The sequence below is a fragment of the Oreochromis aureus genome, linkage group 7 (genome assembly GCF_013358895.1).
Source record: "Oreochromis aureus strain Israel breed Guangdong linkage group 7, ZZ_aureus, whole genome shotgun sequence".
Taxonomy (NCBI): domain Eukaryota; kingdom Metazoa; phylum Chordata; class Actinopteri; order Cichliformes; family Cichlidae; genus Oreochromis; species Oreochromis aureus.
Window position 1 is genome coordinate 53,305,746 of NC_052948.1, and position 13,402 is coordinate 53,319,147.

General features: G+C 37.9%; 2 protein-coding genes across 2 annotated transcripts; both read right to left on the bottom strand.

Moving 5' to 3' along the window:
* Positions 1 to 7,543: 7,543 nt before the first annotated feature.
* Positions 7,544 to 9,919, bottom strand: f2rl1.2 (coagulation factor II (thrombin) receptor-like 1, tandem duplicate 2). The gene is made up of 2 exons (XM_031734384.2): positions 9,752 to 9,919; positions 7,544 to 9,188 (listed from the first exon to the last, which is right to left on the bottom strand). The coding sequence occupies exons 1-2, from the start codon at positions 9,810 to 9,812 to the stop codon at positions 8,098 to 8,100; spliced, it is 1,152 nt and encodes a 383-aa protein (XP_031590244.1). The 5' UTR covers positions 9,813 to 9,919; the 3' UTR covers positions 7,544 to 8,097.
* Positions 9,920 to 11,129: 1,210 nt separating this feature from the next.
* On the bottom strand, positions 11,130 to 13,402 carry LOC116315898 (proteinase-activated receptor 2-like). The gene is made up of 2 exons (XM_031734328.2): positions 13,207 to 13,402; positions 11,130 to 12,854 (listed from the first exon to the last, which is right to left on the bottom strand). Exons 1-2 carry the CDS (start codon positions 13,280 to 13,282, stop codon positions 11,797 to 11,799), a joined length of 1,134 nt encoding a protein of 377 aa, XP_031590188.1. The 5' UTR covers positions 13,283 to 13,402; the 3' UTR covers positions 11,130 to 11,796.

The window sequence follows — 13,402 nt, forward strand, 5'->3', positions numbered from 1 at the left end:
ACGATTCCCACTATGTGGCTATCTTTCACTGCATGGATATTTTTCACATTTTACGAGCTGATAATCAATCTAACATTGTTTGATTGTGTGGTAAGTTGTCAAAAGATATTTTTTTATGTTTGTATTTTGTACAATGATAGTATAGAATATCTTGTACTTTTGTGCAATGAGCATATATCTCTTATTCATAGAGATTTTTCACTTATGCCAGTGAATTGATGTGCTGTTAATTGTCTCCGTGGCATTCTCAGGTTGGGTACCTTACATGTGTAATTTGTTTGGAGCTACCAGAAATATAAAATAAAATTTAAAAAACCATTTGAAATCCTTCCTTGATTTGCCGAACGTCACTGAGTCGCTCTGAGTCTTTGCTGACGGAGGATGGTGTGATCTGTCAGAGTGATTACACAGAAGTTTGCACGTACATTCTCCCTCTCTCCCTCCTCAGCAATGACCCTCTCACTCCCACGCATGAATGGCTGCCTTTTAGCTGCATCCCAGTATGATGCGTGGGCGCAATACTAATCCATCATTCTCTCACTTTGAGACAAAATGGTCCTGCGGGAAGAGCTAATTAAAGCCCCCGAAAGAGAAACTGCAATACAAAAGTGTCCGGTTGCAAATGCAGGTGCTGTTTCTATGAAAATTTTTTTTTTATGACTAATATAGAATCTTATTTGGTTTTATGAACATCAAATGATTTTTCTCTCTTTTTAATTATTATTTAATTATTTTATTTAATTATTTTAATTATTTTATTTTTATTTTTTTTTTACCAATTATTTAAAAGCCAAATCACTACCTTTTTTTCAGGTCCAGTTTTTCTCAAATAACTTCATGTTTAAATAAAATCCTAAAATTCTAGTTTATTATTTTACCAAGAAACCAGTAGGGGTCAGTCTTTTTCCAAAACACAAGAAGAACAACAAGTGTACAAATACATGTAAGGCAAAAATTACATCCCACTGGAAAAAAACAAAAAAAAAGACAAAAAACCCAATGTGTTTTCCCGTTATGCTCCTGTTATATCACAGTTCTAGGTGATATAACCTCAGGGATTCATAGTTCTGCTATGTGACAATCTATGTGACTTATCTCTCCTTTTTATTCATCACTGTGCATTACTACCTGCAGTCTGAACCGGTTTAGCATGTTTTTTGTGGTACAAGGGAAACAACTGCTCAACCATATTGCGTTTACTTTAGAAACACTGCAGACAGGAGCCTCGGGCACAGCTGAGTTTTTTGTTAATCCTGTTCTAATACTGGGACATGCATGTCGAGGAACAATATGAATAATGTGTGTATTTTTAACATGAACTATATTTTTTTTAATCTGAAATGAATATATGTAACACAAGAGTAATATATGTATTTTCTTTCAGGACAGTATTGAGGTTTAACACTGATTTGCCTCAAAGTGCAGAAGTTGTTCTTGTTGTAATATTAAATTCAACAAGGTTGTGTTAGGTCTGTTGTCTTATTTTCCATATGTCAGTTAGAGCACGCTTCAAAAACAGTATGCAAAACCATGAGATGTAGCATATATAGAGCAATGACAAGAAGTGACATCATCATATCTTTTCATTGTGTTTCAATAAGGAGACCTCATTAGAAGGAAACAAACAGGATTTATTGACATATGGAATTCAGTTAAGCTATTTGGCGATTAGACTCAGAATCCCTACTGGTGGTGGAGATGAAGATGGATGCTCGGATGGAGCCTGAGTAACATGGAGATGGGGAGGAGGTGGGTTGAACAAAGTTGTCTGCAAGGTGGAATGACAGATGTTGGCAGTATGTAAAACAAACCATGACATGAGTGGAGCAATGACAAGAAGTCAAATCAGTGGTGGAAAAATTATTCAGACATTTGTTAAAATTAAGTTCATTCCTACAATCACAACTTTGCCATTAAATTAACAACTCATATTGAAGAAATTACTCAGCCTACTTCACTGCTGAGTGCTGTATTGGACAGACATGTATTATATTCTTTCTCCTCTCGTAGTGTGAAGATATCTCTAAAAAATGGATATCTTTTCATTTCACAGTGTCATTTTAGAGTGAATTAAACTATAAAACAGTGACTTATATAAGGCCAAATGAGTTAGAGTAAAAATAATACAAATAAAAAAGTGTCCAGATGGTGGATCAACCTTTCAACTAGTTTAAAGTGTGTTTAAATGTGTAACACAAATACAATGACTTCCTTTGGTTTAAGCAATTTTTTTTTAAATTCTTTGTTAAATGAGCTAATGTTTTGTCACAATATCCTTGTGCTTTACAATGTAATTGTTTAGTTGTAGGTGACATATTATTTAATTCCCTTTAATTCTGTTTGTCATATGTGAAAAGTCTTTTGGCTCTGGTCTCTTCGGGCCGTAATTAGTTCCAACTGTGATCTCACCTGTTTCCCATGTGCTTGTTGACCTGTGCGTGTGTGTTTAAGTCATAAGCATCACCCCTGCTGTTTTTAACTTAAAGTCCTAGTTTGAAACCTGCAAGATAATTGCGGGTAGTATATTTATACAGCAAAAGTCACAGTGGTATAAGCATGCTACGTAAAAGATTACAGATGTACAAAATGTGTTGTATTTAACTAGATGAGGTGTACCTCTTCCTGTATAGACAGAGGTATACTTCAAATAGATCTGTGTGTGCATGTGTGCATTTGCTCAGCACAAGGGGGAGGCGGAGTAAAGTGCATGACTGCTATGAAACAACCTCCTTTATTATGGTCAGGACGGGAACTTCCTAATTTGTAATTTCCTCCCAATACATCAGTCATAAAGTCAAACATTTGTGTCCTAGATGTTGTTAAAGTCAAATTAAAGCCATACAACTATGACAAAATTACATGTTACCTGAAACCCTGCATCTTCAAATACCGGTATCTGTATTGTAGGGAAATACTGACCTTGCTATATATGATTGTGTTCAGTATTTACAATCAGCTTAATGAAAGATGTAATAAATATGTCCAATAAATATGCTATGAATACAAAAGTATTCTCTTTATCACAGTAATGTGGAGGAGGATACTGTGTTATCTCTTCTGTGATTCATATTAATGATCTATGAAAATTCATTTATGTTGGGTTTAACTCAACCCTGCTGGTAAACAGAACCTGTTACTGAAAGCAACCACACAGACACCAGTGTACATTTTACCTGCAAGGGGAGCGTTGGAGAGCAGTGATGCGACTCGCCTTTCCAAGCAACTCCAATTCCTCTGCGTCCGCCTCACTGTTTTATTGACAACAGAGTTTACACAAAATTCAGTTAACCACGTGACAGTTTTAAGCACGGGTATCTGAACAACATCAGTGTCTGTATTCTGTGTGTGTGGGTGTGTGTAGGTGCATGTGTGTGTGTGTTTCCAGCTATACCATACATAGACATACGACCTTTCAATGAATTTAAACTGTGTGTATGAGGTATGCAGAAAACCAGAAGTAAGCGTCTTGCTAAACTATAAAAACAGAAACTTGCAATAGGTAACATTTAAAGATGTGAAGTCTTGCACTTTAAGAAACAGAACAGTCTGGTTTCTAAAGCTATAATGGAAATTATAACATCGAGGCCGCTCCCTGTCATCTCATGGTACACAAGTGCACACAGAATCTTATCAGACCTAATAAGAATACGATATTTTATCAGCATACAAATGATTATATATTTCTAAGCATAAATGACAATATAAAACATATCAATCCTGACAATTTAGTAGATGACTTTGTCATGATCTTGGGTCTGTGTCGCCCAGGTATCTCTAGTCTGCCCCAGTGACCCTTCTGTGTTTGTGCTTTAGTCTGTCTTTTGTCCTGTTTCACAGCATCTGTAAGTTCTTTGACTTTTTGTTTTAAACTCGATTAAAGGTCAATTTAACTTCACCAGTATGGACATTTCAAAATGCAAAATCTTCATGCATTTTGAACATTTTGTACATTGAAAGACCTTGTTCAATAGCACACTGTTTTGTAACATCCAACACTCCTGTGTTTTATTAAAACCAGGTCCTGGTGGTTAATTCTTGCATCTTTTTGGTTAAACTATCTTCCTTTCTTTTCTTTTTTTCTTTTTTTTTGTGGCTTACCAATATTATGCAAACTCGATTTCTGATTCTAAGGTGTGAAACCCATGACACACCAACAAATGGTTTAGTCTGGGCAGACGTGTAATACCTGCCATAAAAATGTAAGTCACCCCTTTACTGGTGAATAGCAAATTGAGTCGGGGCCTAAGAAAGAGCCCTGGGGAACACTGGGGACGACTGGGGAAGCTTGTGATGTGAGATGTTTTAACTGTACATACCTGATTACAATCTGAGATTACAATCTACAACATGACATGCCAAGTGCCTTATTTAAAAGAATATCATGAGAGACGATATCAAAGGCAGAGCTCAGATCAAGGAGCATATGGTTAACAGCCCAGTGTCAGCTGCCATCAGAAGATCATTTGTGATTTTGACCAGGCCTACCCCTGCTCTATGAAGTGGCTGAAAACCAGATTGAAATCAGTCAAAAAGATGATTGCTAGTAAGTTGAAGTTAGATCTAAACAACAAGAGTTATTTCCCAAATTTTTTGAAAAAAAGGTAAATTAGCATATGGACAATAATTATTTGAAAGGGTCTGTATGGGGTTTCCTAAGAGTTGGCATTATCGTTGTTTTAAGCAGTACAGGAAAAAGCCAGATATTAGGGAAGAGTGAATAATATCAGCTAGACAGAGAGAAGATAAACAGGATTTAGCCACTTGAGTGAGAAAGAGGTCTTTATTAAGATTTCTTAATAAATCCAGATATTTCCCCAACAGTCAGGAGGAAAGAGTCCTAGTATTCCCTTGAGCAGACCTGATGAGTGTTGTATAATATTCAAATTAAGGTGTAGACAGGGCATCCTTATTGTGGTGCATGTGTTCCTGATACATAAACCAGGGAACATAGTGGATGAAAGAGAATCTGACAGTTCTGTGAATTTTCAAAGGAGTGAAGTCCATAATTGTATTAAGACACCAGTTTATCAGGAGTACATAAATTATCTCTTCTAGGCAGACTGTCAGTTACATGGGAGAAAGTAGTTATGTCAATGTTCTTAATACTTCAATATGAGAGAGTGAAAAGAGTTTGACTTAAATATACAGTTCTTAGAAGTAACACAAGAAATACAAACAAGATCAAGGATATGGCCCTTAGAGTGAGTTAGGAAATTATTGAATTCCTGTTTACTAAAATGATCAAGACATAAGAAAGAATATTGCCCCTGTAAGAGTATCTGTGACATTTTCCACATTTACAGCGGGTAAAATGAGTACACATATAAGAACACATGAAGAAAGCAAGGTGCAAAAAGGCAATACTTTTTCCTGTGTGATTTCTCATTATTACACTTAACTTAATTCACAAACATCTGTGATTTTATTTCTTTACATGTGTGGAACGCATGGTTTGTTACCAACATCTGGTGAGAATTTTATGTTAGTAGCACCGTTAGAAATATATTTACTAAGAAAATTGATGACATGTTCAAAACTTATTTTACCCGCTGAATATTAGTCACTCAACAAAATAGCAGTGTGGGGTAAATAAGGATGTTTATATTAATAAAAGGCATGGTTTGGCGACCATTAGCATAGTTTCAAAGAAACTGAGACTCTAACTAACTTTTGATGTACACTATAAGCAGACCTGTAATATGAAAGAAATTGCTCAGTTTAAAAAAGTTTTAGGCTTTCAAGGGGTTAAGAGTTAAAGGTGGCACTATTTCAGCGTGAGAATTTCATTTTCACCGTTTTACAGCATGTGAAACAAAGACTGCTTTGTCTGTGGTTCAGCATGTCATAACCACAATGCCACTGGTTTTATTTGGTCTCACGCACTGCTACTTCACTGCTAGTTAAATGTAGCAGTAGTTATTGCCATTATTCCAGCATAGGCAGATCATTCAAAAAAAAGTCTTACGCACAAAGAGGTTAAAGTGAAATTTCCACCGTGCTCACTGTCTGCATTCTTTGTTTACTTTCTGCTGTGTAATAATAAAATAAAGCCGGACTTCTGCTAAGCGGTAGACTTTTGGCTTAAACCACAGGCTGCATTTCCTCTTTTCTGGTTGGCCCAGCTGGAAACCGTGAGGTCTTTCGGTAAATAAAATGAGTTGCAGGATAAACAGCAACCAATAACAGTCTTTTACATATACACATGAAAGTCTGGCTCATTGGAAGCAACATATTCAAAAAAACAAGTGGCGACTCAAGACATTTGCAGAGTATTGTACATCTTGCATATTGTCTGATATCCACCACTCTAAAGGTCAACAATGGAACACATCGTACTGTAATCATATTAAACAGAAGTACAGACTCACTGCAGCCATTTGCATTGAGACTGAACCTGTGCACTGAACTATTCGGAGAGCAGCTAAATGTAATGTGGAACAAACCATCATAATTGGAGCCTTTCCAGCCTTTTCTACATGAATTCTGCTTCAGAAAATGTGAGTCCTTTCATAGGTTCCTAATTTTAAAGACTCACAACCAAGTCCTACCTTCATGAAACCAGTAATATAAAATATAAAAGAGCTTAAGCTAATAATCATTTATAGAAGCTGAAGCCATATCCATAAAACCCATCTTTGAGTGCTATTTTATTAGCAGTTTTCCGTACCAGTCACACTACGCTTTGTTAAAAATAATTTTGCTCAGAGGAAATCCAACAAGTGGTTCCTGAATCAACGTGAACTGTGCCTGTCTGTGGAGCTAAGTGAATGCAACCAGGGCAGGGTGTGTCCTGTCCCTGCCCCCAGCATGTGCAAAGAGTACTAACAAACGGTAAGGTGACACTCCATAACAATCATTTACCTCCGAGCGCTCCCACAACCAGTTGTTAAATGGGAAGCAGCATTCTTGGCCTGTTTGTGTGTGTACGTGTACCTGGGGGGGATGGTGGCGGGTAAATGGGTGGGGTCAGTGTTTGAAACACGGCACTCTTTATCTACAGAGAAAAGACTGCAGTTTTCTCTTTATACATTTGTTGACCATATTGTCTTTTAGAAGCTGGCAATGTTGACTGAAAAAAGTGTAACACTGTTGACCTCTAAGAGGACTGCACACCATTAAAAAAAAAAATTAATAAAATACAAAACACTAACTGGGTCAAACCAAATGAATAAAGATGAAGTGAAACTAGCTATTTATGTTTCAGAGGTGAAACTAGTCTGCCACTAAAAGCACTCGGTAGAAAATGCAATTATACGTAGGTCGTCCTCACTGATCTGTTAATCATTCCTTAACACTCACCAAGCTAAGCTCATTTTCCGAACAGGAGTGAACATTAAAAGTGCAAGCTTAAAACACTGGCCTTTACACTGTGTAAAGTTGCACCGAGTTTCTACACAACAACATTCCAGGAATTACTGCCAGAGACTCATCAATGACACTGCGTCTCATCCAGCTGTGGGACGAAAATAAGAATAGTGACTCACGGGTCACAGGAACGTTATCAGTTACACAATAGCACAAAAGGAGTTTCACAGATACTAAATCCTGTTGTTTTACCATTTATTTAAGAAACTTTGTAACAATTTCAACCAGTCTCTCTTCATTTTTTGTTTTTGTTTTGAATAAGCAAAAGTGTGATAAAAGGGCTTTAAAATGACAAAAATAAAACTTACTGGATGCATGAATTGTGTATGTATATAAAAAAAGCAAATTTTATCTCTTAAATCAATATATTCACAAGCTCTCTGAACAGGTTAATGTGTCTATAGTATAAATGTCATTCATATTAAATTACATTTCTATTGACATTCAAAGATAATCAGTCCAAACCACAGGAAGAAGCACATTAGTCCATTCAAAGCTCTGCATGTCAGTCTGAAGCAGGTGTGGACCCGTAACACAGGTGCTCATGTACATTTCACATTTTAATGCTAAGCAGCTCAAATTAAAAAAAAAAAATAAAAAAAATATATATATATAATAAAAGTTCATCTTTGGTTACCAGAGTCTATCTGGTATGTGATTTCTTGTTTACAGTGTTTACACTGCAAAAGCAAAACCAGGCCTGGAATCAGAGTCTTTCCTCTCCTTTTCTCACTAACAGGTGCTGCTCTGTGTGGTCCCAACATCCGACACGTATGCTTTGCTCTTCTTGGAATATTTCATGGAACTGAAGGAAACTCTCATTTGCTCCACAGCCCTGCTGCTCCTACACAGCAGAGTGTTCTTCACATGGTTTCTGAAATCTTCAGACACAAAGTAGTAGATGAATGGGTCCAGGCAGCTGTTGAGACTTGCCAAGCACAAAGTAGAGATGTAGACGTTGTAACCATGATTTCCTATACTGTTCTTTTGTAAACCGTAATGCACCAGGAGCATGATGTTACTGGGAATGAAGCACACAAGGAAGGTCACCAGGACGATTCCGATCAACACCACAACTTTCTGTCGGTTCTTTGATGCTGTACTTTCCTCCATGCTTGTCCCCAGAGCCTTCAGCAACATAGCATAGGCTACAATGATCACTATGCAAGGGATTAGGAACACAACTGTTCCCATCATGATAAAGTAGATGAATGGCAACCTGATAGACTCGAATGGATTTTCTAGGTCCCTTATGACAGTCACATCATGACATGTGGTTACGTTGGGGTCTTTTAGCTTGGTCGTGTGGTCATACAGGTACAGAGGAGTGGTGGTGACCCAAATAAAAGCCCAGATAGCTACAGAGACACCAATGGCAATTTTATTATTCTTCCTCTGCTGAGAGAGTGGGTGAGCCACAACCCAGTACCTCTGCACACTCAGGCAGGTGATGAACAGAATGGAGCAATACATGTTCCCGTAGAAGAAGCTCACTAGGACTTTGCAGAGAGGCTCTCCATAGATCCAGTTGTTGCCGTTTATGTGGTAGTGTATTTTTAATGGAATCCAAATGACAAAGAGCAGGTCAGCCAGAGCCAGGTTGGCCATGTATATTGATGAAGGGTGCTTCTTTTTGGTCCTGAAGAGAAAGACCCAGATTGCCATGCCATTGGCCGGAAGTCCAACTGTAAATATGATGATGTAGACGATCGGGAAGAAGACTGTGGTGAGGCTACTCTTAAGCGTAGCTGATACTTCCTCATCCACGACAACTTGGTTTGAATTTTCAGGGTCCTCATGTCCGATGAACATCCGGTTTCTATCTGAAACACATATACAAACGGAAATAAATATTACAGTTTAAATTACTGATTAGCAGACAGAACACCAATTGACCTATCATTTAAGCTGTTATTACAGACCCCCCCCAAACTAAATTTGGGTTTAGTTCTGTTATTTGGCTAAGCCAAACAAGTTATTTGAGGCATCACAATGGCCTCAGACAGGAGTCGTTTCATTGCGTACAGCTACCTTTTGGTTAAAGCATACATGATAATAATAAGGATCCGAGGCGATCGTGGCTCAAGAGTTGGGAGTTCGCCTTGTAATCGGAAGGTTACCGGTTCGAGCTATACAAATACAGGTCATTTACCATCTGTATGTCTCAAGTATCTTCTTAAGTTTTGAAGAGTAAGCCTTTATTTCCCGAAAGTTTTCTCTTTTGTGAAGTTATTACAATCCCAAATTTAAAAAGAGCTCGGTTAAAATATTTGCTCTTTAGACGCCCAGCTTTACACCGTAACAACAACAACAAAACAAAACATGAGCCGAGCTCGGTATAACAACACCCTGGCAGTTCGAGACAGCGCAGGGATTTTGAACTTACTTGATGAGACGGAGCCGCAGCAGAAAATAACCAACAGCCATAGTAACCGTGTTGAAGCCATGTTTCTATCACTGAGACTCTCTCGGTGCAAACTCTCCTTTTCTCGACGTCTTAACAGCCAGCTGAGTCTTAAATGTCCGACGGCTTCTCCAACATTGAAGGACACACCCCGAGAGTACCTGTTCCTACACTTGCGTCATGTCCAAACCCGCCCGCCCGGTCCGCCCTCAGGTGCATTTCCTGTTACGGGTTTCTGTGGCGCTCCGTGGATTCAGTGACAACAAAACACCCAGCAAATAAATAAGTTACAGGCACCTTTACCACACATTATGAAGAATTATTTTATTATCATTTTTAAAATTCCGTTGTCAGTGGTAAATGAAGGGTGGCTGAATTTTACCACTGAAGTAGAAAGAAGTAGAAACTCTTATTTCAAATCTTACATTAGTTTTTTGAGTGTTTATCCTTTAGAAAATAAGAGGAAACATGCCCAGCAAACAGGCCTAAAGTAGAACACGTTAAGTTGACGAATGTTCTGTTAACTGATGCCTTAACTAGTCATTTGGTTTTATTTTCAGAGTTACAGAACCTACAGAGCACCGCACAGCAGACAGGAAATATAAACGCTGTGAATATGTAAATGAACTGTAGGGAAAAGGTGGGTCTTAAGTATGTTTTTGTGTGGCTGAAATTATGATTTTGTGAATACACACTGTTTGTTTTTTAATATCATGCCATCTCTCTTCCTCTTGGTATCTAGCCATGTAAATAATTAGTTAAATTATATGAAAATAAGTGCAAAAGGGGCAAAACGTGTAACCGTGTAAGTGATATGATCTGTCTCTCCTGTGTAGGTGTGCCGAATGCTGTGGTACATTCTGTACAATCCGAGCTTGTAGAAAGAAAGGAAAAAAATAGTATGAACTCATAGTTCCCTTTGTGAGGGACCTTTTGAGCTACTTCGGGAAACCCAACTCTGCTCAAAGGCAAAAATTATAACTGCATATTTAAATGCAGGAATTCTCACTGTACTGTAGTAAGTGATCATTATTTGGCAGGTCATGAAAACAAAAAGACCAAAATGAAGCTCTTTAGTCCTCCAATGTGATATTCAAAATACATGATTTGTATATATATATATATATATATATATATATATATATATATATATATATATATATATATATATATATATATATATATATATATATATATATATATATATATATATATGTTTACCCACAAAAAGAACAGCAGCGGAAATTTCTGGAACACAAAGCTGACTGCGTTTTCAAAATAAGGAACATCAAGCTTGACATTTCTAACTGTTTACCTGATGATACAGTCAGAGGAAATGTTGATGACCAAACAGAGTGAGTAACATAGAAACACTTTTAATGCCACATGCAATGGCATTTATGCAACTGCATACTTGTTTCACAAACTGTCACAAGCATAATGGAAAAACCAATAAAAGAAATATCATTTCTTTTATTGGCACTGACATCGGAGAGCTTCAACTAATTTAAAGAATTGTGCACAAATGTAACCAGTTCGGTTAGCAATAGTGAGCTGATGGATAACACCTAACAAGTATGCAGTGAGAAAGCACAATAAATTGAGATGATACTTTTATTGAGAACCTTTTAAATATAGTAAAAAGATTTACCAAAAAACAAACAAAAAGTGACTTCATCTTCTTTGATATACGCTAAATGTTATTTATAAGCAAGGCAGCAAAGCACTCTAGCACAAGCTGTCAGAGAGTTGCTCTCAATAAAAATTATGGCACAATTTTGGACACATTTGTAATGTCTAAAGCAATTGTTCACATTCTGGATAAATTAAATTAAGGCAGCTTTAAGAAACGTTACACATTAAACAACAACAAAAAACAAATGAAAGCAAAGATTTTACAAAACTTTAAAAATCAGTAACATTAAAAGTCAAACTGACTTGTTCACCTGTAACAAACCAGGAAGTCCTTTTTACATTTCAGTAAAATGATAAAAACAAGTCTTAAAAAAAAAATAATCAAGAATTCACTAACAATCCGTGCTCCGTGTGTTCCCTGACCCTGACGTATATGAGTTGCTTTTTTTGGAGAACTTCAAAGCGCTGAAGGAGACCCTCATCCTCTGTGCTGTCCTCTCACTTCGGCACAGGAATGTGTTCTTCACGTGCTCCCTGAAGTCTTCGGAGATGAAATAGTAAACAAAAGGGTCAAAACAGCTGTTGAGACTGGCCAAGCACAGGGTCGTGATGTAAAACCCATACAAGTTGTTGTCCGCCCCTTTAAGCAGGAGGATGTAATGCACCATCAGCATGATGTTACTCGGGGTAAAGCACAATAAAAACATAACAAGGACAGTGACGATCAAGACCACAGCCTTTTTGCGTCTCTTGGCAATGGCAGGATCCTTCATGCTGTTCCTGAGAGCCTTCAGCATGAGAACATAAGATACGATGCACACAATAGTGGGAATGACAAATCCCAGCATTCCCATTGTCAGAAAGTAGCCTGCTGCAATCTTCTTCTGAGAGGGCTTGGTGACATCATGGCAGGTCAGGATTTTGAGTTTTGCTATCTTAACTTCTTGATTATACAGATAGAGAGGGATGCTGATGAGCCAGACCACCACCCAGATAGTGACAGAGACAGAAACAGCTACACGGTTTCTCTTCTGTTGCTGAGACAGCGGGTGAGCCACAGCCCAATAACGCTGAACACTTATACATGCGATAAAGGCAATTGAGCAGTACATGTTGCCGTAGAAAAATGCTACCAGCACTTTGCATAATCCTTCTCCGTAGATCCAGTTGTTGCCGTTGAAGTGGTAGGCGATTTTTAAGGGGAGCCAGATGACAAACAGCAGGTCAGCCAGAGCCAGGTTGGCCATGTAGATCGAAGATGGGTGCTTTTTCTTGGTCCTGAAGAGGAAGACCCAGATTGCCAAGGCATTGGTGGGGAGACCCACCAAAAACACAATTATGTAAATGATTGGGAGAAAGACGGTTGTAAGGCGACCGCTCAGGACTTCTTCGTCATTTAGATTGATCCACAGGCTTCCATTTTTCTCTGTACCTGTGAAGCCTCTGGTTTCTGTGAAGTCACAATATGAAAATATATGAAAAGCAGAAGAATGACAGGCTTACAGTGTGTATAGGAACAAATGTCACACCCAGTTCCTTAAGCTTAGGGCACTTTGACCCGTTTGTGTTAGTATGTTTATGAATCACCTGTATGCATTACAACATCCATTACACTTTGGCTGTTTCTGCCCGATCACACTGATGCAAACAAATGAATTTATCCAAGACTAAAACATCAAGCACTGACATAAGTCTTCAGCACTTTAAAAAAAGATAAAATTAAACAAACAAAAGATCCAATTATTTTCAAAATGAACAGTTTGCCAGTCACGAAGGTATGGTAATAATGGTTGAAACATTACCTGGGTGTGTCGTCAGACAAGTTTGCGTAAAACACAAAATCAGGAACAGTTGAATCGATCCTGTAGTCCACGACATGACAGTAAAACTTAGTTTAAAACACAATATTATAGCGAACGCGGTCTATCGGTAGCGACCTTAAACCGTGTTTTAACCGCTAGTGCCGGTGAACTAGCCGACAGAGCCCACAGTCAGCTA